General features: G+C 37.1%; 2 protein-coding genes across 2 annotated transcripts in view; one reads left to right on the top strand and one right to left on the bottom strand.

Annotated features, from left to right (window-relative positions):
- XKR9 (XK related 9) overlaps window positions 1-665 on the bottom strand; it is a 28611-nt gene extending 27946 nt beyond the window's left edge. Inside the window, exon 1 of the mRNA XM_045861232.1 lies at window positions 552-665. The gene's annotated coding sequence lies outside the window, so the exon portion shown is untranslated. The remainder of the gene's footprint in view (window positions 1-551) is intronic.
- Window positions 666-939: 274 nt separating this feature from the next.
- LACTB2 (lactamase beta 2) lies at window positions 940-27327 on the top strand. Its single transcript, XM_045861183.1, has 7 exons — window positions 940-1205; window positions 12384-12547; window positions 15586-15712; window positions 22048-22226; window positions 24122-24270; window positions 25976-26057; window positions 26700-27327. Exons 1-7 carry the CDS (start codon window positions 1084-1086, stop codon window positions 26741-26743), a joined length of 867 nt encoding a protein of 288 aa, XP_045717139.1. The 5' UTR covers window positions 940-1083; the 3' UTR covers window positions 26744-27327.

Here is a 27327-nt window from a genome sequence, read left to right as displayed (position 1 = left end):
GATTGTTTCAGTGAAGTTTTTTGAAACACTTTGCCATTAAAAGTACATCTCTGCTACACAAGGCAAGGAAATGTGTCACACAAAATACAGGTGTGTCTTTTAAGAAATCTGTAATATTAAACTGATAACAGCTTTTTCTTCAGAAACACATGCAAAAAAGAATGTTAAAAATGCTTGCACTAAATTTTATAACTGCAAGCATCTCGTGTGTTAATTCCTCATTTGTTTTGAGAAGAGGTGAGCTGGGATACTGGATATATTCTACCACCTGTTTAATGGGAGTGGTTACATACAACAGTCAAAACTCCATGAAACAGATCATAGGATCGGAACAATTTCTTTTGGGTAAATTGTAACTCAATCTTTTTAATTGGGAGCAGTAGTTAACATTGGGATGGTTAATCTGTTAAACCTAGTTCTCTAATCTAAGGCAGACCTAACACTGTCTGGGCAGGCCGGTAGCACAGGGAGGACTTGTTGATGTGAGGGTTAAACGAGGTATTTGTAAAGAGCACTTAGCACATGGAAAGCGCTTGGTACACACTACTTACCGCTGTTTATTATGAAAGATAAACAGGTTACTCGTCACACACTCACAAACCACTGCCTACAAGCCGGAGAAGTCCAGCTTCCCAGGATTTAGAACTCAGTATCCACGCCCAACCTGCTCGCCCTTTGCTCCATCACAAGATTTCCCAGGTTAAAACGTCTCTCGCCCGCCCCAAAACAAACTCCCGTGAAGGCACCTTGCTCTACGAAAAGGGGGCAGCACTCGAACCCCGCTTCGCCTCAGGCCGCCACACGCCTCAGGCGGGAGAACGCCCTCGCTCTCGAAGCCACGTGCGGCGTCACGTGACCTCTGGCCCTGCCCCCCCCCCGCCACAGCACAGGAACTGATCACTCCCCGCCCCACCACCCGCTCCTCTCTATCTGCGACAGGTCACGTCTGGCCCCGCCCCCAGCATGGAGGCGGATCCCTTTCCGCCTCCAGTCTGGGGACTGCTGGTTCCGCCAAGGGCCTACTAGCGGCTTCTGTGCTGCGGTCACAGCCTGAGCTACGCTCCTGCAGTGGCTTAGGCGAAGATGGCAGCCACTCTGCAACGCGTCGAGCGACTGTCCCATCGGGTGGTGCGCGTCCTGGGTTGTAACCCGGGTCCCATGACTCTGCAAGGCACCAACACCTATCTGATAGGGACCGGCCCCAGGTAAACGTCCCCAACCCCCTCGCCACCAAAATACTGGTCCGCCGAATGCACGGAGCTGGGGCTTTGATCACTGCTCGCCTCGGATGGGATTGCGTCCTCCTGCCTTGGCGGGGCAGCCCCATGTAGAACCATGCACAGAGGCCCCGGTCGTGTCGCTCCCTTAAATCACCACCGTTCCGATAATAACCTAACTTCCAACTGGGCTGGGGGAGAAATATTTTTTTTAAAACAAAACAACTTGTTTTTGAAGCCCAATTTACTTTGATGTTGAATGCCGGAGTGAGCGTGTTCAAATGGTTGAGAAATGAGTATCGCCTGGAGTTTTTTAAGAATCTAGGGAAATGTCATGGCTCACCTTCGGACTTTGCACTTTCGTTTTGCCCTGGGTGTAACTTCTTCACAAAACCGGCTCAGTTGAGGTCTTTTTCTTAACTGGGCAGCAGAGGGCAGGGTTTTCTTGCTGCCGAATTGCTGAAAACCGGAAAAGCCCCCACACTGCCCTTGGGAAAGAAGAGCTTACTACTTTGTGTTTGTTACTATTGTGTGGCCTTATTTAGGTTATTTTATGATGGAATAACGTATCTCTTTTCTAAGATTTTTTTTCTTGTTAAGCTGCGTTCTGTTTTATGCAGAAATGGAGAGAGATGTGGTTTATTGTACAATAGCTGCATAGGGCAATTTTTGTGTGCTGAGTATAACCTAGATAATACAAAGTAGAAATAAGATATTGATCTCCTTGAGCATAGAATTTAATTGTGCAGTCAAGACGTGTTAAAATTAATAAAGTAATCTTGAACACTAAAAACAGTTTAATGTGTGTAGTATACTGAGTTTTTATGTGCAGTACTGTATTTGCCTTTTTTCCAGCAAGTCAGTTAGAGGCAACAGGATGGAGCAACTGAAGTATTGCAAGTCAGGCAGGCAAAAGTGAAGTTGACAGTAGAATCACATTCAGGTTAGCAAAGTGCTTGTGGTAAAAGGGATGTGAGAACCTGAAACTGACCAAGGGAAGAGTAGATTCATGTCTCCCATCTTACAGTGTTTGCACTACTACTCACATGAACTCATGGAGTGCAATGGCCGGTGGAATCACTCATATGTATACGAGAGATACATATGATAAGTCCATATAGTTGAACCAGAATGAGTTCATGTACAGATGATGTTACTATTCTGTATCACATAGAAGTCAGGTGGCTAGAAATGAATATTGATTGGGTCCAAGTAAGAGTTCTGTAATCTACCTCTTCCACTGCACAAAACAGTTCTGAGATCACAGGTGGCTCCCATGTCACTAAACCTAATGGCATTTTTCCATTCCCATCTTATTTGAATTTTAGTATCTTTTGACACTGTTGACCAACTCTGCCAACATCGCTTTCTCCTGGCTTCCTCTTACTCTCTGGCTGCTGTTTCACAGTCTCCCTTATAAAGTGTTCTCTTTATCAGATCTTTTAAGTGTTTGACTTCCTCAAGATGCAATCCTGGTCTTCTGTGCTCATGCTATAATCTCTACCTAGGTGATCTTGTCTACTAACTTGGTTCTACCTACTACATGTTTGTTAATAACTCCCAAATTTAGAGCTCCAGTGCAGACAAAATCCAAACTTGATTTTCAGACCAGGGTAGTCAACTGCTTTCTTAAATCTCTACTTGGATGACTTACAACCACTTGAAACTCAGTATTTCCCAAACTGAACTCATGGGCTTTCCTACTAAACGTGATCCTCTTCCGGTCAATCATTCATATCTTGGTAAACAGAACCATCCTTACATTTGATCAAGGCTAATACTTAAGTATACTCCTTAACATTTTTCTTTGCTTCTTGCACACACATCCAAGCCATTAAAAAGATCTCCCCATTTCTACTGATATCACACAATCCACACCAGTACAACTCTTGCTTAGGCTTCTAAAATAGCTTCTAACTGACTTCTTTTCATCTACTTTTGTCCCTCTTCAATCCATTCTCCCCCATGTAGCCAGAGTTGATTTTTTTAATGAAAAGTAGAAGGCCTTGTGTATTCTGGCTGCTACCCGTCTGTCAACCTGATCACAAACCTCTCTCCCATCCCAGCCAGATGAGTTGTATCCATTCTGCCTCAGGACCTTCATCCATGCCTTTCTTTCTCCAACTATCCATCTCCTCTTTACCCAGATAAACTCCTTCATCCTTTAGAGTTCGGTTAATACGTCATTTCCTCAAGGGAGCCTCCCTTAACCCCCTAGACTATGTTAGGTTAATGTAATCCACTGCCTTAGTACTCATACTTTTCATGGCCCTTATCTTGATAATACAATCGTTTTTTTGTGGGGATAAGAAAAAGCTTAATAGCCTTTCCCACCTTTAATCACAATGAAATAAGCCCCAATGAAGCCTTACTCATTACTATATCCCCACCTCCTAGCACAGAGCCTTGTACATAGTACAGGAATTATAATAAGTATTTGCTGAATAAGTGAGTGTTGTCCACAATCTCTCTTCATTATCTTTGTTATGATTCCAGGACTGCTGGATAACTGCAGTTTTAGCTGGTCTTCCATCCTTATTCTGATTAGCCCATGGATGCCAAATGAATTTCCCTAAAGCACAACGGGATCTACTATGTTGCCTGGTACATAGGTATTCAATAAACATTTGAATGAACAAATGATAGGGAAACTTTCCAAAGAGTATGTCAAGGTTTCTTCCCTGCCTAAGGACTTCTAAAACATAGCAATTTTAACATTTACTACAAAACTGTAAATACCTTGAATGAAAATATACTATTTCCTATTAATAGTATAAGGCAATCTAGTGGAATAAAGTTAAGACTCTGGACTGTGGTACCTAGATCCCAGTCCTGGTTTATGACTTTGAAAGTTGATTTTCTAAGCTTCAGATTCCTTATCTATATAATGGGGCTTGTACACGACTTACCTCATAAGGATGTTTTGAGGTTCCAGTGAAATTTAAGCAAAAAATCTTATCAAAAGCACTTAACAAATTCTAACATGTGGCAAGCATACAATAATATTAGCTATTATTTTTACTACTTCTCCTTCTCTCATAGCATCCAGACAATTCTGGGTTCATAGTAGGTACTCAGAAAATTACTAATGAGTTTGTAAGAATGATAGCAAAATGACAGAATCCATTTAATCACTAGCCTAAAATTGAAATAAAATACCTAAAAGAGGAAGTTGATTCCACTAATTTCCATCAGTTGAAGAATTTTTTTCTCCATTCACATAACAGACTGTTACTGTGTGCCTATTATATGTCAGGCACTGTGATCTAGTGAATAAATTGTCACAGACCTGTACAGATGCTTCTGCACTCTTGTCCCCTGCATTAGTATAACTTGTATTTGCAAAATGACCTCCTGAAATGGGTCTGTAGCCATGAAGAACAAAGTTAACCAGCCCACATAGAAATGACACTCTAAGCCCTGGCTGGCGTAGCTCAGTGGATTGAGCGCGGGCTGGGGACCAAAGTGTCCCAAGTTCGATTCCCAGCCAGGGTACATTCCTGGGTTGCAGGCCATAACCCCCAGCAACCGCACATTGATGTTTCTCTCTCTCTCTCTCTCTCTCTCCCCCCCCTCTTCCCTCTCTAAAAATAAATAAATAAAATATTTTTTTTTAATTTCTACAAAAAAAAAAGAAATGACACTCTAATCCTCTGCAGTAACTGTTCACAGACATTATTGAGAGAATTGCTGTATGTTAAGGAGGAAACTGAGAACACTGATTTTCTAATTTACAGCTGAGGTTTCATTTACGCCACGTAAGGAATGATTCTATGTGCTTGTTAAGCTGTGTACCCTTCTACCAGAGAGGCAGTATGTCTTCAATGGAGAAGTCACTGGACCTTGTATCTGAACATTTAGTGCTTCCCAGTACCACCTGTTGCTGAGGCCTGGAGCAAATCATTTAGCCTTTCTGAAGACTGGTTTCTTCCGCTGTAAAATAAAATAAATAATAATACCTCCCTAGAGTTGATCTGAGGATCAAAGAGGTAATAAATATGTGAAAGCACCACATGTTAGTTTAAATTGCTCTGTTGGTCAATGTAAGGTGTTACATTGTGAGACGTTCCCCCATTCAGTAGATTCCCTTTTCATTCTGTTGACGGTTTTTATTTTATTGATGGTTTCTTTCACTGTACAAAGCTTTTTAGATTGATGTAGTCCTGTTTGTTTGTTTATCTTGCCTGATAACACACATCCAAAAAAATATTGCTAAGATTGATGTCAAAAGAGTTTACTGCCTGTTTGTTTTCCATGAATGTTATGGTTTCGGGCCTCTAATCCATTTTTAGTTTATTTTTGTATGTGGTATAAAAAAGCGTTCCAGTTTCGTACTTCTGTATGTAGCTGTCCAATTTTCCCAATACCACTCACTGAAGAGATTGTCTTTTCCTATTGTATATTCTTGCCTCCATTGTTTGTACATTATGACCATATATCGCAGACTTATTTCTGGGATCTGTATTCTATTCTGTTGACCTGTATGTCAGTTTTTGTGCCAGTACCTACTCTATTGATTTCTGTAGCTTTGCAGTCAAATCAGGGAGCATGATACCTCCAGCTTTGTTTTCTTTCTCAAGATTCCTTTGACTCTACAGTATCTTTTGTGGTTACATACAAATTTTAGGATTATTTGTTCTAGTTTTATGAAAAATGCCATTGTTATTTTGACAGGGATTGCATTACCTCTGTAGATTGCTTTGGGTAGTATACATATTAATAGTATTAATTCTTATAATTTCTGAGGATGGCATATCTTCCCATTTATTTGTTTCATTTTCAGTTTCTCTCACAAATGCCTTACCGGTTTCAGAGAACAAGGCATACCCCTTTGGTTAAATTCATTCCTGGGTATTTTATTATTTTTGATGCAGTTGTCAGAGGGATTGTTTTCTTAATTTCTCTTTCTTTTTATTTTCATACAAAATTGTTTTTTAATAAAACTGGCCAGAGCTTGTTTTAAAACCTGAAAAAAAAAGTAAGAAATATTACCTTGAAAAACATATCAAACAACAGAAAGACAAGTACCTTGGTGATGTCTTCTGAGCTACTCATTTTTTTTAGTATATTTTATTAATTATGCTATTACAGTTGTCCCAATTTTTCCCCTTTGCCCCCCTCCACCTGGTACCTTCCTTCCCTCCTGCTATCCTGCCCCATAGTTCATGTCCATGGGTCCTGCATATAAGTTCTTTGGCTTCTACATTTCCTATACTATTCTTAACCTCCCTTTGTCTATTTTTATATTATCAATTATGCACCTTTTCCCTCATTACCTCCTTCCCCCTCCCTGCTGATAACCCTCTAAATGATCTCCATATCTATGATTCTGTTCCTGTTCTGGTTGTTTGCTTAGTTTGTTTTTGTTTTATAGATGGAGTTGTTGATAGTTGTGAGTTTGTTGTCATTTTACTGTTCATAGTTTTTATCTTATTCTTTTTCTTAAATAACTCCCTTTAACATTTCATTTAATAAGGGCTTAGTGATAATGAACTCCTTTAGTTTTACCTTTTCTGGGAAGCACTTAATCTGACCTTCCATTCTAAATGATAGCTTTGCTGGATAGAGTAATCTGGATTGTAGGTCCTTGCTCTTCGTCACTTTGAATACTTCTTGCTAGTCCCTTTTTGTCTGCAAAGTTTCTTTTGAGAAATCAGCTGACAGTCTTATGGGAACTCCTTTTCAGGTGACTGGATGCTTTTCTCTTGCTGCTTGTAAGATTCTTTCTTTATCTTTAACCTTTGGCATTTTAATTACAGTGGGTCTTAGTGTGGTCCTCTTTGGATCCAACTTGTTTGGGACTCTCTGTGCTTCCTCGATTTATATGTCTATTTCCTTTGTCAAATTAGGGAAGTTTTCTTTCATTATCTTTTCAAATAAGTTTTCAATTTCTTGTTCTTCCTCTTCTCCTTCTGGCATCCCTGTGATTCAGATGTTGGTACTTTTGGAGATGTCCCAGAGTCTCCTTATTCTCTCCTCATTTTTTTTGAATTGTTTCTTTATTCTATACTGGTTGACTATTTATTTCGCCTTATGTTCCTAATCATTTTGTACCCTGGCTTCCTTCCCTTCACTGTTGGTTCCCTGTAGATTTTTCTTTATTTCACTTAGTATAGCCTTCATTTCTTCCCTTATGTGTTTGCCATACTCAGTGAGTTCTCTGATCATCTTTATACTAGTGTTTTTAACTCTGTGTCTGATAGTTGGTTATCTCTGTTTCGCTTAGTTCTTTTTCTGGGGTTTTGATCTGTTCTTTCATTTGCACCGTGTTTCTTTGTCCCTTCAATTTGGCAGCCTCCTGTGTTTGTTTCTGTATATTAGGTAGAGCTGCTTTGACTCCCTGCCTTGGTGCACCTGCTACGTTGTAAGGGGCAGAACCTTAGGTATTCACAAAGAGGAGGCAACCATCTTCACCACTATGTGACAGTGCACATGGGGGAGGGGTCAGAAAGGGAACAATGCTGCTTGCTTAGCACTCACCCCATTTCCAGTCACTTCACCCACTTCCCAAATGCTACTGGCACCCCTCTAGCTATTGCCTTGTGGAGGTTCCCAGGCTGGGTCAGTTTGAGTAAGTTCTAGGATGGTGGGGGCCTTTTAAATGGACTCTCCTGAGAGACCAGCAGTTTCTTCCACTGCTCCAACCGCCACTGGTTTTTACAGCCAGAAGTTATGAGGCTTTATCATCCTGGTGTTGGAACACTGGGCTGCCCAGTATGGCCTGGGGCTGAGATTGTTCCTTCCCCAAGTGTCCCTCCTGACTTTTATCCACCACACATGAATGTGGGGCCACACATCCTGCCAGCCACTGCTACCATCTAGCCACTGCCACACCGCATCATCTCCAACCCAGCACCCCGTCTCTGCCCCTCCTGCCCATCTGGATGAATGTTTCTTCTTGACCTTCTTAGTTGTTAGACTTCCACACAATTTAATTTTCTGGCAGCTCTGGTTGTTTTTGTTTTGAGGTTAGCTGTGATCCTTCCTATGGTTGTGCGAGAAGGTGAAGCATGTCCACCTATACCTCCATCTTGGCCAGAACTTAATTTCTCTTTCTGATAGTTCATGGTTATTGTATAGGAATACAACAGATTTCTGTGTAATAATTTTACTGCAACTTAATTTGTGCAACTTTACTGACTTTATTAGTTCTAATGATTTTTTGGTGGAGTCTTTAAGGTTTCCTATAAATAGTATCATGTCATCACCAAACAGGGACTGTTTTACTTCTTCCTTTCCCATTTGGATGCCTTTTATTTCTTTTTTTGTCTGATTGCAGTGTCTTGGACTTCCAAAACTATGTTGAAGAAAAACAGTGAGTGGGCATCCGTGCCTTGTTCCTAATCTTAGAGGAAAAGCCTTGAGGTTTTTCACCATTGAGTATGTGGATTTGTCACATATGGCTCATATTATGGTGAGGTATATTTCCTTTATACCCACTTCATTGAGAGTTTTTATCATAAATGGCTGTTGAATTTTATCAAGTGCTATTCCTGCATCTGTTGAGATCATATGAGTTTTATCCTTCATTCTGTAAATATGTATCATAATGGTTATTTGTGGATATTGAACTGACCTCACCTCCCTGGAATAAATCCCTCTTGATCATGGTGTATGATCCTTTTAATGTATTGTAGAATTTGATTTGCTAATATATTGTTGAAGATTTTTGCATCTAAGTTCATCAGAGATATTTGGCTGATAATTATCTTTTTCTGGTTTGGGTATCAGGGTAATGCTAGCCTCACAGAATGTCTTTAGAAGTATTCCTTTCTCTTCAATATTTTGGAATAATGTGGGAAGAATAGATATCAACTCTTCTTTAAATGTTTGGCAGAATTCATCTGTAAAACCTTGTAGTCCTGGATTTTGACTTATTGGGAGTTTTTAGATTACGAACTCAATTTCATTACTAATAGTTGGTCTGTTGAGATTTTCTATATCTTCCTGAGTCAGTCTTAGAACATTTTTTATTTCTAGAAATTTGTTAATTTCTTCTAGGTTGTTGAGTTTATTGCTGTATAATGTTCATAGTAATCTCTGTGATTCTGTGTGTTTTTGAGGTGTCTGTTTTTATTTCTCTTTCATGTCTGATTTTATCTATCTGGTGCCTCTCTTTTTCTTGGTGAGTCTGGCTAAAAGTTTATCAATTTTGTTTGTCTTTCCAAAGAACTTATTGTTAGTTTCCTTGATCTTTTTTATTATTTTATTTTAGTCTCTATTTCATTTATTTCTACTCTGACCTTTATAACTTTCTTCTTTTTACTTACTTTGGGTTTTATTCTTTTTCTAGTTCCTTTAAAAGTAAAGAAAAGTTGTTTATTTAGGATGTTTCTTGTTTCTTGAGGTAGGCCTATATCACTGTAAACTTCCCTTTTAGAATTACTTTTGCTACATCCCACATATTTTGGAACATTGTGTTTCCATTTGTATGTGTCTCAGCGTATTTTTTATTTCCTCTTTGATTTCTTCTTTGACACATGGGTTTTTTAGTTGCACATTGTTTAGCCTCCAAGTGTTTGTCTTTTTTCAGTTTTCTTCTTATAACTGATTTCTAGTTTTATATTGTTGTGGTCACAAAAGATGCTTGATATAATTGTCTTAAATTTGTTTAGACTTTCTTTATGATCTAACACGTAATCTATCCTGGAGAATGTTTCATGTGCACTTGAAAAGAATGTATATTCTGCTGTTTTGGATGGAACATTGTCTATCTATTAATTCTAATTTGTATAATGCAACATTTTATTTTATTCAAATGAAAGTATATATATTTTCTAAACAGCAGAATTTTAACTTTTTATTTTATTTTGGAGAGAGTGGAAAGGGAAGGGGAAAGAGAGGCAAAGAAACATCAATGTGAGAGAGAAACATCAATCAGTTGCCTCTCATAAGGGCCCCTACTGGGGACTGAACCCACAACCCAGGCATGTGCCCTGACTGGGAATTGAACCTGCAACCTTTCACTTTGTGAGACAACGCCCAAACAACTGAGCCACACCAATCAGGACTACTATGTCTGTTAATATTTGCTTTGTGTATTTAGTTGCTTCTCTACTGGTTACATAGGTATTTACACGTGTTAGGTCCTCTTATTGGCTTGATCCCTTTATCATTATGTAAGGCCTTTCTCGATCTCTTTTTCAGTCTTAGTTTTAAAGTCTATTTTGTCTAATGTAAGTATTGTTACCCCAGCATTCTTTTTATTTCCATTTGCATGGAATGTATTTTCCATCCCCTAACCTTCAGTCTGTGGGTGTCTTTAGATCTAAACCAAGCCTCTTATAGGCAGTAATATGTATGTGTCTTGATTTTTTTATCCATTTAGCCACCCTATGTCTTTTGATTAGAACATTTACTTTTAAAGTAATTATTGATAGATATGTACTTACTTCATAAATGTTCTTTAAATCATCTCTTCCTGCCCTGGCTGGTGTGGCTTAGTGGATTCAGCACAGGCCTGCGAACCAAAGGGTCACCAGTTCGATTCCCAGTCAGGGCACATGCCTGGGTTGCAGGCCAGGTCCTTGGTAGGGGGTGTGTGAGATCAGGCAACCACATATTAATGTTTCTCTCCCTCCCTTCTCCTCTGTCTAAAAATAAATAAAATCTTTTTTAAAGACTTGCTCTTAAAAATAAATAAATAAGTCATCTCTTACTTACATTTCCACTGTCAACAGATCTCATAATGCACCCTTGGGCCAGTATAATCATTGTTTCCCTGTCTCTAGAACAGACAGTTATAACACTGGGTACTTGTCAGATAGAGCAACTGCTCTACAGAGCTAATAGTGTAGATAGAAGCCAGTGGATTGTAAAGCTGCTGGCCTCCTTCCCTGTCAGAGGGCAGTTTGTTGTTGGGTCTCACAGAATGAGGTTAGGGAAACAAACCATCCAATATAAAATAGCCATCTAGTTACTTCCTGTCATTTACTCCCATTTTAATGTTCTGCAAAATGCTTTCTGTTACCCTTTACTGTTACTGTTGTTGTTTATTTTCACAGTTCCCCCTTCCCACCCTCTACCTGAATGTAAATAAGGTTTTTGTCTTGCAAGAAAACTGTGGCACATGGTAGACAATTTGGAACAGTTATTGATGAATTAGTAAGTGTGTGAATGACTCTGTCTTTTCCTCAAGACTAATTTTCTCTCCTGCAGCCTAAATTAGGTAGATGTTACTGTGAAACATGAATTAAGAAGTTTATCAACTGATTCTTAAGGAGGAAATGTCACCCTTCTTTCTTTTTTTTTTAATCTTTACCCAAGGATATGTTTATTGAGTTGAGAGAGAGAGAGACATCAATGTAAAAAAGAAACATCAATGGGTTGCCTCCCATTTGCACCCCATCCAGGGATTGAACCCACAACCTAGATATGTGCCCTGACCAGGAATCAAACCTGCAACCTTTTTGATGTAAGGGACAACACTCCAATCAACTGAACCACCCAGCCAGGACAACCTTATTTCTTTAGTTCAGGAAAACTTCATAGAGAAGGAGACGGAGGTTCAGAACCATAAGTGGAAAAATAATAGCTAACAGTGTTATTTAAGTAAAGAAATTAATTAGCTTTGACATTTCCTCCATGCTTTCTGCTGCATTCATTTTCATGTGTAAGGGAGCTAATGTAAAGCTTCAGGGATAAGTTTTGTATGCAGTGCAGAAGACTAGGTATCTTTAGGACTTCATTGAATCAGACTCTTTCATGTCTCTGAGACATTTGAGGATATTGTAAAAGAACTTGAAGGCAGAATGTATAAAAGCATATATTTTGACACCAGAATACCTAGGTTTGAATACTGGTTCTACCATTTATTTGCAGAGTAACCTTGGGCAATTTTCTTGTTTTCTGCATACACGTATAATAATGAAATACCTACCTAAAATAGTTGTTATGAGGAGTACAATTTTAAAGTGAGATTTTGCAACAGTGCCATATTTATTTTAAGTGCTAGGTAAGTATGCAATATTATGGCTATTCCTTATTCAGACTTACTGTTAGCTATAAGAACTTTCTTACAGTGAGATGACTGTAGTTGAGCAGAAGTAATATCTGGTTTTAAAAGCAAAGCAATTTATGCGGTTTCTTAAGTATAAATTATCTGTGTGAGAAATATGCTAATATTAACTGTACCAATTGTGTCATTATGTTCCATTTAACTTTCAGGAGGATCCTCATTGACACTGGAGAACCAGCTATTCCAGAATATATGACCTGTTTAAAGCAGGCTTTGAACGAATTCAACACAGCAATCCAGGAAATCATAGTGACTCATTGGCATCCTGATCATACTGGAGGCATAAGGGATATTTGTAAAAACATTAAGAATGGTAAACAGAATACATTCATTAAGCTCATTGAGGAAAACTGTTGTTTTGAGAATAATTTGTTTCTGTTATAAGCTAATAAGCCGTTTACTAAATATCTTATTATTTTAAGATTTTGTTTATTTAATTTTAGAGAGAGGGGACGGGAAGGATAGAGAGGGAGAGAAACTTCAATCTCAGGTGCTTCTCGCATGCCCCCAGTCTGAGACCTGGCCCAAAACCCAAGGGTGCGCCCTGACTGGGAATCAAACTGGTGACCTTTTGGTTTGCAGGACAACGCCCAACCCACTGAGCCATACCAGCCAGAGCTGTATACCTCATGTTTAAATGCTACTTTTAGAAATTAATATAAGAAAAACAGAAAACTTTTGCCCTGGCTGGCATAGCTCAGTGGATTGAGCGCGGGCGGCAAACCAAAGTGTCGCAGGTTCCATTCTCAGTCAGGGTACATGCCTGGGTTGCAGGCCATGACCCCCAGCAACTGCACATTGATGTTTCTCTCTCTCTCTCTCTCTTTCTTTCTCCCTCCCTTCCCTCTCTAAAAATAAACAAATAAAATCTTTAAAAAAAAAGAAAAACAGAAAACTTTTAAGTAACAAAGTTACTTATTTTAACTTTGTTAAAACTGTGCCCATTTTTAACAAAGGAAAAAATGTAAAAGTCCTATTTTCTATTTCAAATTTCTTCTCCCTCTTATTTTTCCCCTTTGCCCAGTGATAAAGATCAATTTTAATTTAGTCTGTGTGACAGTTACTACCTCAGATTTCATAGTAACTAACCACTGTTGAGCGTTTACTGTGTGCCAGATGCTGTGCTATACACTTTACCCATGTACTTGAGGTAGTCACTGTTACTGTCCGCATTCTAAACATTATCTCAGGTCTTCCATAACTTTAAGGCAGTTACTCTGATATACTAAATACTGGTGAAAGATCATTGTATAAATAACCCTCTGTTCCTGAAACCTATCCAGTACTAGTGCTTTACCATCTCTCTCCCTATTCTCTCATCCCACCATCACACACATAGATTCATTCATTCATTCATTCATTCATTCATTTCTTTAACAAATATTCAAGTTGCTGCTATATCCAAGCACTGATCTTGACACAAGGGACATAGCAACAAATAAAACAAAGACTGTGCTCTCATGGGACTTTCATTCTAGTAGGGAAGGTAAATGGTAAATAAATAGGTTAGATGGTGATAGGTGCTATGAAGAAAAAGCTAGATGAAGAAAAAGAAGAGAGAATAAAGTGGAAGAGAGCAGTAGCCATTATACCTAGGGCAGACAGGGAGAGGGAGTGAGCTGTACAGGTATTGGAGGAAGGGGTACTAGAATGTGCTAGGGGAGTGTGCTCGACATGTTCCAGGCACATGAAGGACAAGGAGGTCAAGAATGTTCATTCACAACTAATATTTTCAAGTATCTCCTTTTTAGGCCTTGAGACTACAATTGGAGCTGAAAGATATTTTTAACTACAATAGTCAGTATCACCAGGCCACTCATTATAAAAAGCTGTCCAACCTAACTTTCTTACCCCATTAACCCCTTTCTTCTAATCCAAGGGGGACTGTATGCCGTAGGAAATCATTCTCTCCGACTTTGACTTTTCCTCGCCTTTCTTCCTCTTATCTATCTACCCATTGAATTTTGTGAATTAAAAAACTATGCCAGTGCCCTGCCTGGTGTGGCTCAGTGGATCGAGTGCCGGCCTGTGAACCACAGGGTCACTGGTTCAATTCCCACTCGGGGCACATGCCTGGGTTGTGGGCTGGGTCCCAGTAGGGTGTACAACCACACATTGCTGTCTCTCTCCTTCTCATTCTCTCTCCCTCCCCATCTCTAAAAATAAATAAATAAAATTTAAAAGGCAACCACACATTAATGTGTTTCTCTCCCTCTCTCTCTAAAAATAAATAAATAAAACTCTTTTTCTTCAAAGAAAAAGAAAGAAAGAAAACTATGCTGAGCATCCTTAATTAGCTTCGCTCAGCTCTTTTAGCATGAGGGTCAATTTGGAAACTTAAAATGTTCATGGGCTGCTTTTTCTCCTTCATATATCAACTTTCTTGAGCTAGAATTTACATACATAAAATGTACCCATTTTAGGTGTGCATTTTATAAACACCTATGTGACCAGTCCAATCAAGATAAAGAACACTCACCCAAAAAGAGTCCCTTTGTGCCCCCTGAGTGATTCCTTTCCATCCCCAGCACCCACATATAATTTAAGTTATGACAAGGATCTGAGCTCACCTTAAGTTGTATTGTATTTATGAATCATTTCCTAATTGTTTCTCCTTTCTCTAAACTCATTTTGCTTTTATTAGTTTAATTGTCCATTTAGTATTCATTAAATGATACTGAGTATAGATCTTTAATTATTTTCTGCTTATAATTTTTACTTCCCCAACTACGACAATTTTAAGCACCTTTAATGTCATAGTGCTTGTGTTCACTATACTGGTTAAATAATTTGCAATCAGCTATTGATTGGTTAATGAATTGATTTTCTTTGTGTTGATGACAGGTAGTATGGGTTAAATTTATTTTAATGTTTTAATATCTTAGCCCTGGGTCTGGGACTCCCTTTCAGCATTCCCAGAAAGAGCTTTGTGTTATCATCCTTTTCCTATTAACCACTGCCATGATGTCGTGACTTCCTTTATTGTCAGGCACCTACACAGAGAGAAGTCCCTGCAATCTATATTACTCCCTCTTTAACACCCACCTTGATATCAGAGCTAACTGAGAGTATGAAGAACTTTCAAATTGTTGTATAAATAGGAGTGACTAGAAAAAACAGGCTTTTATTTAAACTTGGAAGGGCATGAAAGAGTAAAAAGCTCTTTTGTTGAGATAGAAGAAATTGTTACCATCCCAGAGATGTGCTGCTATAATTCACCCCATTTTCTGTTGTCTCTTAATGTTAGTATTTCTTGCAGCCACTCACAAGTGTTCTGTGAAAATTGGTCTCTTAAAAGGCTGAATTAGCATGTAAAGTGTGACTTAAATATTTTACATGTTTTGTCACTAGATACCACATATTGCATTAAAAAGCTCCCACGGAACCCTCAGAGAGAAGAAATTATAGGAGATGGAGAGCAACAATACGTTTATCTAAAAGATGGAGATGTGGTTAAGACTGAGGGTGCCAGTCTAAGGTACGTAAATGACCTTTGGCTGGGGAAGGCAGCGGGCAGTGGGAGGAGGCTATATATGTGTTATAAAAGGGAGGAAAAGGAAGATTTCTGCGTATTTGCTTGTATGAATGTAGACTCTCAGGAAGAAGGATATAAGGAATCTGATAACATTGGTTACTCTGGGAAAAGAAAATGGGTTACTTGACAAATGGGGAGAAAGAAAGACATCTCCTTGTATCTAACTTTAAAATTATTTGTTTAAATTATATGACTACCATTATTTAAGTTAAAATATAGATTAGTGCCCTAGCTGGTATGGCTCAGTGGGATTGAGTACCAGCCTGTGAACCAAAGAATGGCCAGCCCAATTCCAGGTCTAGAGCACATGCCTGTGTTGTGGGCCAGTCTCCTGTGAGGATGTGCAAGAGGCAACCACACATTGATGTCTCTCTGCCTCTCATACTCCCTCCCTCCCCCTCTCTAAAAATAAATAAATAAAATTTAAAACATATATTAGTGTTTCCTGCTAGGAAATGTAGGGCTTTCTCATGTTCTCACTTCCAACAGATGAACTATACCTAAATTAAATACATTTTAGTCCAGACTCATAATCCCCCATGACCTATTTTGGGATTCAAAAGTGTGTCTGACTCACTAATTTTTAAAATGAACTAATTATGATTCTCCTCTTCCCCCCCATGATTTGTCCTTGCTTTCTGATTTCAGAATATCTCCTTCTGTCAGTACTTAAGATTTTAGGTTTTTATTCTAAGATGGAAGCTGACAACTCTTCACCTTTATCACTTTCCCTCCCCTTGCCCACCACATGTAATCAGGTTAGCTTTACCTGAAAGATATTTGTCACTGCTGTCCTTTTTTCATCATGTCCACTACCACTACTTCTTGGTAATATTCCTGTCTCCAGGCTCTCCTCTTTCCAATCTATCCTTTGTATGCTCTGTCACTTGAAACCTTGAATAACTTAGTACATACAAGATAATGATCATTCTCCTTACCACTGCTTGGCCTCAAACCAGTTTTCTGGTCTTAGCTCCTACCACTCCCCCTGCAAACACAATTTAGCCATATCCAAATAGTCCTGAGCACATTCTCTCTGTTCATGCCTTTGCTCATACCCTCCCCTTTACTAGGCCTCCTCCCTCCTCCCTTACTTGTCCCCCCTGATAAATTATTATCCACTTATTCTTCAAACCTTATTTTACGTGTTACTTCAAGAACCCCTTCTGGGTGGGTGTATGAACTGCTTCTTCCTCCAACTATTAATAATTTCATTATTTCATTATAACACTTACTAAATTATATATTTTTTGGTGTGTAGGTAAGTCACTCCTTAAAAAATAATCAATTTCCTAGACTCACAACATTAGATAATGTCAGTTGCTATAGCAAACCACCCCAGAAATGTCTAACAGCTCAAATATGAAATGAGTTTACTTCTCATTCACATCAAGTCCAAAAATGGTTCCTGGTTAATGAGTGGCCCTCCTGCAAGTAATGTTTCAGAATCCTTATGGATTCCACCATCCTCAGTCGCTTTCAAGGGGCCATGCTCACCACAACCAGTCCAGCTGGGTGGAGAAAGAGCATGGAAGGGATCTTGCGTGGGCAGTTTTCATGGACCAGGCCTTGTGTTGCATTGGCTGTCAGCTCAGTCATGTGCCACTCCTGAATGTAGGGAGACTGGGAAATAGTTTAACTTCATGCTCAAAAGATAGGAAATAGGTTTGATGATAAGCTAGCCATTCTCTGACATAGGCAGATACAAGATTCACCTTCACATCTTCAGTCCCTGTCACATAGAAGGCAGTGAACATTTATAGTCCATGTAATAAATATCTACAAAGAGGCAAGTAGATTAACAGGTGAATGAGAGAGGAAATGAAGTAATGGGTATCCATGCTCCCTTTCAAACCAGTCTCCTCTTTTTTCCATTATGCCAGTGATTCCTAAAATTTAATTCATAAACCAACTAATTTTCTAGGTGCTTTTGTTCAAAATATGATAGTGTCTTATATAATTTGCTGATGATACCACAGAAAATCAAACAATTACTTTACTACTTCTTGGGAAAATATTCTTGACAATACTGAATGTTCCCCATCACACACCAGCCCTAGGCCAAGTTACAAAAAGAGGTGGAGACAGGAGGTAGTTCATGGAGTCTTCTGTCTCAGAGGTTTGAGAACCACAGTACTGGTTTATCAGTTATCACAAAAGCATGGATATTAGATCCATACCTAATGTGCAGATTAAGGCTATTTGGCCCTTAGAAGTTAACCACCCATCTGCCGTGAACAGAACACATTAAGCTTTTAAAATAAATAAACAGCAAAGTGTATGAATCACCAGTGTGCAAGGCAGTGAATTGTTACAAACTAAACAAACCCTATGAGCAACCTGCAGATCTAGAAATATCTGTGCCCCAGAGCCACCCACGCACTTGCTTCCTGTCACGACCCCACCCCCTCAGTTGAATCCTATCTTGTTTCATGGATTGACTTGATGCCAAGGATCTCAATATTATGTGAACTCCATTTCATTTTTGTTTTACCACATTCTCATTAAGTATGGGAATCTATTTTAAGATTTGAAAAAGAAACTAACACAAAGAATCCAAAAAAAGACACGTTTTTTAAAATGACTTAGTAAATAATCTTTTCTCAAAATGTAAATTCTAATTATGCTACAATCTGAATAAAACATTTACTGTTGATGTGGTTTCCAATTTCCATTTTTATCATCAGTAAAATGTATTTGTTTTAAATGTTAACAAGAAGACTCTTCATTAAGCAAAATTTACTGAAGACCCAAATAATTGATGTCCAATTGGTCTTGTCTACTTTCCAATTTTGAAAAGAAAAAAATACAATAGAGATAGACATAAAACCCACCAAGAACCCATTAGTAAAAAACAGAAAGTTAGCAAGGTTTTTCAGAAAGTTAGCAAGGTTTGGGATCTGGGATTTGGTTGTAACCCTCAGGAATTTTCTAGTGAACTAAGTTTATTTCTCAAAGTTAATCTGACAGCTTTTGTTGACTGTTCTAAATTTCTAAGAGAGCCATTCTTATAAAGTCTACTGTTCACAGAAGTGGCAGAACTAGACAAATGCTCCACCTGATGAATCTTCAGCCAGGCACCTCTGATGTCATTTCCTTTTCTCCACTTGCGGACCATGAAGTGACTGAGAACACAGTTGTTATACAAATTAAAGCATTAGCCACCCAGGTGACTGGAAGATTGGAAATTCTGATCCCCTAATTTAAGAAATCTTACTGCTTTTGGCCTAGGTTAGAAAATCTCAAGGAAACCCATTACTGAGTTCTGGCATAGGAGTGGGAGGGAAATAATTAAGGAGGCATTGCAAGCACATTGGTGGACAAGACAGTTTGCAGACTGAAAGAATAGTTCTCCGAGTAAGTTTTTGTAGATTAAAAAAAAAAAGATTGAGGTTCCATTTGTAAACACATTCTGTGTGTGACTGTTCATAAGATAAGGCAGACACCCATACCACATATTTTTATAGCTGCTGGAGATACACTTCCTCAAATTATTTTCATATAACATGGAATACTTTCATTAACTGGTTGCAGCAGGTTTGATCAGACAAAAGAGATTATTTCTAACATCTCTGTAATATCTCACCATTACTAAATATAGTAATCATTTGCAATATGTAAAGCATATACTTGGAAACCATAAAAGCACAATAGCTCCTACAATCAGTTGGTAATGCCTCTCAATAGTAATTGCTCCCATTACTCTTAAAACTTGTATCTCTTACATTTTTAGCAGATTCTTTAAAAAGGCTGTACAGTTTCAGTATTTAGCATTGAGCATTTGATTGGGTTTTTGGCAAATGAAAAGCTCTTCTAAGTTATAGTCATTTCAGTTTTTTTAAATACTGAAATGTATTTTCTTCAAAAGCTGAATTTTGTCATGTCTTTACAGTATCTAGGAGATGACCCCACTAGCTTTCTCCATATTTTTATTATGATTTGCACTGGTCTCATAATACTGAAACACCCTGGCATTTTTTGAATAAACTTTATTTGGTCATGATGTTATCTTTTAAAATATGCTTTTGGATTCTATTTATTAATATTTTAGTTAAGATTTTCATAACAAATTAGTGGGATCAGGCAGTAGTTTTTTTTGTGCAACCTTTTTGTGCAGTCAGATTTGGGATTTGTAAGTTCTCCTTTTTTTATGCTCTGGGATAGATTAAGTAGTAGTACAATTATCTGACTTAAATGTTTGATAGAGTTATCCAGTGACAGTACTGACCCTTTAGTTGCTAATGACATTTACATGCCCTTTTAATGGAGATTCATTGTTGCTTATTAGTAATATGGTCCTGTAAGTTAAACTCACCTTAAATAACTTTAGCTTATTTCTGTGAATGTCCCACTTCCCGACAACCTTTCATCCAGTGATTTTAGCACATATTAATGACACTTGCCTTAATCAATTAATATATTGAAGGTGGCATGATTGTGACTTTCATTATTCTATTTCTTCTACTTTCTTTTTGTTTTTTTCCTTCACTCTCATTCTTCTTTACATTCTTTACATTCTTCTTAAAGAAGAGATTCCCCCTGCCTCTTGTTTGAGTTATTACTGCAGACTTATATTCTTTTATTCAGTGCTGCTTTGTCCTTTTGACACATTCCCCCTAATCTATTAACACCTTCTTGCTGACTGACACAGGATGATGTCTCAGTGCCAGGACTTACTCCCCCGGCCCAGGACCCGGAGCCAGCATGTCTGTAAGAAACCCGGGTTTCTTTGAGTGGGAAATGGTATCAGAAACAAAGAACTGAGTGCGAGGCATGCTCATTACTACTGGAGTATCATCGCTTCTGGGGCTTTTTATAGACAGAGCTAGAAAAAAACCTGTGAATTCATGATTCTTCAGTTCAAATAAGAAACACCCCAAAATGTAAATCCCTGGTTCTATATATATTTTTTTTCCTTATCCCACAATGAAAAACTTGGTTCTTGACATCAATTTATTTATTTGTTTGAACTAGCATATAATAAACACAAAATAGTTTCAGAAACACACTAATAACTCTGCCAACATGAAACCTACTAAGTAAAGTTCAAGATATCTTTGCAATTCTTTTGATCTTAAGATATATTCCATTAAGAATGCACAGTATTAGTATTATATGTAAAACATTTGAATTAATTTATTTTACTGTGGCTATGTTATGTATCTAGTGTACAGTAAGATTTACCTCTTTCTGTATTCAGTGTTAAGGTTTTTTTTATTTCTATCTAATTTTATATTTAGAATATATAAAATATTTGCATAGTTTAAAAGTTCAAACTACTAAAAAAGTTCTAATGAGAAAAGTCTTGCTTGCCCCTCTGTTCCCTACACCCCACTTGCCTACCCCCTATAGGCAACTGTATTTATTAGTTTTTGATTTATCCTTCCTGACTTTCTTTTTCTTTTTTTGCAAAAATAAAAAATACATACATGTATGTTTTACATTCCCCATCTTTTATATATGAAAGAGCACACTATGTATACTCTTTGGTGTTTTGTTTTTTATCACTTGACAGTATATCCTACAAATTACTCTATATATCAGTTCATAGAGATCTTCCTCATTCTTTTTGATGGTTGTATAGTATTTCACTGGGTAGCTATACCATCATTTATCCAGAATGCCCTGTGGATCAGCATTGGGTGGTTGCTAATGTTTTGTTATTGCAAATAATGTATTGAATAACTTATGTGGATTTTTTGTATATGCGAAGGTGTATTTGGGAGTAAATTTCTAGCAGTGGGATTGATGAGTCAAAGGATGCTCTTTTGCTACAGAATGTCAGATTCCCCTTTATATGAGTTATACCTTTCTGCTTACCCACCAAAAAAATATAAAGGTGCTTTTTTAAATATAGTTTTGCCATAAAGTGTATTATCAGATGTCCTTCCTGACATGCAAAGAAAATTGAAAAAAATGTGTGTTCTTAAAAACTGAAAGCACTATCTCTAAGTAGTGGAAAGATTGGTGATTTGTATCTACCTCAAGTACTTTTCTGTTTTCCAAAATTGTTGTAATCAGTATTTATTACTTATAAAATAAGAAAAAAATGAGAAATGCATTAAATATATACTAAAGAATGAAAAAATGATTTTGTTAAAGAAGAGAAATTTCTGGTGATAATTTTCAGTGGACAACAAGAGAAAAAGGAGTTTTTTAACTCAGTGACATTATTTATTTGTGTCTTGTCCAGAAGTAAGGATGGAGAATGATTTGCTTCTCAAGATTTCTCCTAAGCTTAAAAGTTTATAATTGTTTTTATTTCTTCTTTTGCCCAGAGTTATATACACACCTGGCCACACTGATGATCATATGGCTCTGCTTTTAGAGGAGGAAAATGCTCTCTTTTCTGGAGATTGCATCCTAGGGGAAGGAACAGCTGTATTTGAAGACCTCTATGATTATATGAACTCTCTAAAAAAGTTATTGACAATCAAAGCTAATATTATATATCCAGGTGAGTAATTTTTTAAATCTGATAAACCATTTCTGTCAAATGAGGAAGGTTCATTTTGGTTTGTGTGTGTGCATGTTGTGTGTTTTTGGCCTTCAAGAGAAACATGTAAACTACTTCTTTAAATTACATCCCTAAGTCCTGTCTAGCCATGTAATTTTTTAAAAGGCCAGCAGTTACATTAATAACATCTAATGTCTTGTAAACATAAAAGGATTCTTTTTCAATATCTAAACAACTATTAAACAAGTGAAATAACTTACATTTAAACAAGAAAATTTTTTCATTCCATAAGCGGTCTTCAGTCTTGTTAACTTGATTTCTTTTGTGGACCACATACTAGCCGTGTAACCAGGGGTAACATTTGACCTCTGAGCTTTAATTGTTTTAACTCACACTATTGAAATATCAGTAGCTTCCGTATGAACTGTAAAATCCTGTATTTATTTTGATTCTCTAGAAAAAGAAACCTGTTGTTAGTATCTCAACTATCACTGCGCTGCTCTGCAATATGAATCACCCCACCATCCTGGAAGCTAAGAAACATCCTGGACACAACAATAGGGCCCAGAAGGGAAAAGAGACTAGTTTACTAATTTTTGAAGTCCTTCTAACTTGTTCCTAACCAAAGAGTTATGGAAAGATCCATAAATACAGTATCTTTAATACCCTCATTTTCTTTCATGAGTTTCTACTTCTGTGGGGGGTAGGAAACATACCCTGGGCATTTGGATTAATATTATGACATAAAAAGAATGGAAACTGACAGCTCTTTTTAAAGCAAAGAGAATAGGTGTTTGATGCACTCACATTCAAGCAAAGCTAATGAGAGGCTGCCCACTAAAGGCTCTTAGCTTTAAAGCTAGAGTGTTAGCTTTAGTGAATCCCATGAACTGGCTTATTAGCACAGCAGGAGCATCTATGTAAATTATGTTCTGTAGCCATAGCTACCATATATTAAAGCCTGCTACCCATCAGGCACCTGCGGGGACATTTACAGCTAGCTAGCTGTGTCCTCACAAAAAGCCAATGAAGTAAGGAGTGGTATCCTCATTGAACAGCTGAAGAAACAGCTCAGAGACTGTCACAGCTACACAGTTAAGAAATGATGGTCGGTACTCTAACCAAAGCCTATGCTTGTTACATGATAATAGGTCAGCATGCTTCTGGATATTTTGTTCTCAACTAAACATGCCTCTGGCAAATTTGTGTAATATTAATTTTCACTGTGTTAAAGAGCATGTAAATTTCAATATAACTTTATTTGGGTTGTCAACATTTCTGAGCTGCAAGTCTATACATAAAATTTTTCAAGTTCTACTGTGGTTCCCGTGAATTTTTGATAGGTCTTGGTCACTTACATGAAGCTACTTTTACATTCCCTTTTTCAATCTTTTATAAGTAAGTGTAGCACAGTGGTAAGAGCCTAGAGTCATAAAAAGCTCCTGAGTCAGAATCCCAGCTCCACTCTTGAGCTGTGATACTGTGAGCAGATTATTTACCCTCCTTATTCCTCAGTTTCTGCTGCTAAAAAGGGGTAATAGTAGTGCCAACCTCTTGGGATTCTTATAAAGGTAATGTATAGCATTTAGAGCAGTGCCTAGCAAGTAATAGGTGCTCTATAACTATTACTTATCATTACTGTTCTGATTCCTGTTGTTATTGCTATATTTTTATTTTATACTTTTTAATGTACACAATAATATTTTTATAGATTTTGATATAATTGTCTAATGTTTTGTGTCATATCTGTATAGTTTTCCAAATAATTCTTATTTGTTGTATATGTAGTATTCTGTTTCAGTATATCATATGGATTGTTTTTAGAGTGAATTAATTTCAGTTATACTTACTATTTTTCTCTGGTTGAAATAATTTTTATAATTGTTCTAATTCAGGACATGGCCCAGTAATCCATGATGCTGAAGCTAAAATTCAAGAATACATTTCTCACAGAAATATTCGAGAAAAGCAAATTCTTACAGTATTACGTGATAATTCCGAAAAATCATTTACAGTAACAGAGCTTGTAAAAATTATTTACCAGGTAATTTTTGTTTAGCTTCTTTGTACATAGCCACAATTTTATTAGAATAATCTGTTTACTAAGCTATAGATACAGTAAACTTATCACCTCCCAAAACACTGTTAATTTTATAAATAATGCCACCCATATAGATTTGAAACCAGCAACCTCAACTTTCTAGAACACAGAAGTTAAACAATATCTAGCCTGGAAAACAAAAATAACCATTCTGAGCCATCATTAAACCATATACTTCATTCTGTAGGAGAGACTGTTCCCAACTACATGATGATCAAGATTTGTAATCACTTATGTATTATTCAAGCCATCTTGACTATCTGGTGTCCTAGCCTGTGGCAAGCGAGAAGAAGCAATCTGCTAGATATGTGAATGATAACAATGAGGAGTAGCAGCAGTGCCTGACTAATGGAGAAGGAACATGGAAAAGAACAGGAGTACAGAAATTTAGTGTACAGAGAGAACCCCTCACCTCAGCAGCCTCTGAGCACATCATTATATGATAGCCCTATATAGCAGTCAATTAGTGTAATTCAGTTTTTCAGTAAATATTTATTAGAAAACTGCTGTATAGGTAGTATAGCTTAGAGGTTAAGAATGTAGGCTTTGGTACTAGATTAAATGGGTTTAAAAACTCTCACTACCACAACCTATATAGCCAGAAGAAACATGAGAGAGTAACAAAAGATGAGCATGAAAAGGTACCTGGGGCCAATTAAATTAGTAAGGGACCTTAATATCCTATAGGTCCAGATAGCAGAAGACAGTCAGATCATACTCAGTATGTTTTGTCTTAATGAAGGGTTAAAATGACTAAAAGATAAAAGTTCCATTAGCAAAAGGGCAAAGTAAATTCTGTGAAAGAGTTCATTTCCTCATTATACTAGAATCAGACATTGGTTTGTTTGTTTTTTTCTATTCTAAGAACAGGAAATGAACCAGGATAGGCAGGCACGATCAGGTCTTGGGAGCCTTGATTGCCAAGCTAACAAATTGGAGCTGTAGCCAATAACCTGGGAATGACCATCACTCAAAGATCTTAGGCAAGGGATCCAGCAATGCAATCTAGTATAGCACAGTGGTGGAGACAGTATACAGTACTGGAGCTTAAGGGAGAGTTTCGGGTCGGAGGTTCATATTTGGGAATCATTAATGCATGATATTGTTGTGGCAAGCTGGTTGAGTAAAAAGAGGAAAGAGTCAGTGATAAACACATTGTAAACATCGATGTTTAAGAGAACTCCAAGGAAGAGTATCCAGGTTGAAAACTAAATGATAAAAGAGGTAGAATAACCAAGGAAGATGAGAAGTTATTATCATGTAACCTAATAAATAAACCATAGGGCCAATGTCTGTAGCATCATCAAAGCTATCTAGAATAATTTTTACATGTATTTATTTATCCATTCATAAAATACTGAGTTCCTACTGTGTGGCATTATGCTAAGTACTGGGTATTCAGTAGTGAACAAAACATACTGTCACTATCTTTACAGAGCTTACACTGTATTTTATCCACAGGAATATAAATAAGAATGTAGCACCTAAAGTAAAACACGTACAAGCTGAAATTGTTTTGGCTATTACTATATCAAAATGAATTTAAGTTAAAGTTGTCATCTTTGTTGCACTTTTTTAAAGTTTCAAAGGATTAACTCTGTCCTTTGTTTTAAAAAAAGAAATGTTTTCTTTTACTCTCTTTTTTTAGAATATTTCTGAGTCTTTACATAAAATGGCTGAACATAATCTCTTGCTTCATTTGAAAAAATTAGAAAAAGAAGGAATGATATGTAAGTATACTTACAAATTTTAATTCTTTTATTGCCAGCATTTAATTTTTTTTTACATATGAACTAGTTTTCTTTAGGAAAAATAACACCCATCAGAGTCTCCCCTTGATTATCACTGGAGAGATGGGCACTAGGAAGAGTCAGTATTGAAAGGCCAATGGACCACAAGTGGGAACCAAACACTCCCACAGGAACTGGAATCTTGCTTAGTGGTTCCAGTCCTTACCCACCAGAATGGCAGTCCAAGGCGCGTAGTGGAAAATAGCTTCTCTTCTCCCAGACCACAAGACCACAAGGAATTTTAAATGTAGAAGATTTGGGAACAGCTAAAGGTTTTAGCAATACTAGATATAGTATACTCAAAACTATTAAAGCAGTAATTCTACAACTGTTTGCTAGTGTTAGGTTAATTTGTCAAATTAAGAATCTTTATAGAAGCTTAATCCTTAAAATCAACTGGTTCAAAGCTTGAATTTTTTGTAGAAGCTTCAGCAATGTTTTTCAAATTATAAACACAATTCCAGCTTTATACTGAGCAACAAAACTATTTTAGCAATGAATGCTTTTTCTAGCTAGAGGATAAAATCCAGTGAATTTGCTTATCTGCTGTTAAATTTAGGCTCTTTAATTTTCTTTCCACAGTTAGCAACACAGATCCTGACAAGAAATGGAAAGCTCATCTTTAGTTTCAGATTAACGGAAATTTCATTGTTTGGTTTTGCTTTGTTTTCAGAGAATGGTATGTTCTCTTACCTATTACTTACAGAGAATATAAGTATATAACATTGAAAATAACCCTTGATATAATTTAAAATAATGCCATCTTTTTTCTCAAATATATAACTTACATTTTACAGCTATAATGTAGAATATTTTATCTAACCTAGCTCTTACAATATTTTACCAAATATTCAGGATCCAACAGTTTATCCACTTCCATCCAGTCCATTAAGTAAAATGATTAGTTTAAAAATAATACAATTTATATAATTTAAACTAGATATTATTCTTTGAGATTGGCTCTCTATTACCAGTGGCCAAAATACTTCTCTAGCTGCTTCAGTAACAGCACAGATTTCTATGTTATCCTTCTTTTCTGCAACCCTCTTCTGTATCTACAGATAATAGCTTTGTTTTCATGTTTGTATTAATTATATCATGATTATGTATCAGTTCTGTAACTCTTTATTATGTTTATTTTCTTACGTTGGTATTCTACAAATGATTCATACACATCAACTTTTGATAATTAAAAAATATTATACTCCCA

Source organism: Phyllostomus hastatus, unplaced genomic scaffold, assembly GCF_019186645.2.
Source record: "Phyllostomus hastatus isolate PE091 unplaced genomic scaffold, TTU_PhHast_1.1 phas_scaffold_21, whole genome shotgun sequence".
Taxonomy (NCBI): Eukaryota; Metazoa; Chordata; class Mammalia; order Chiroptera; family Phyllostomidae; genus Phyllostomus; species Phyllostomus hastatus.
Note: the sequence above shows the minus strand (reverse complement) of the source record. Positions and strands in the feature narration are given on the sequence as shown.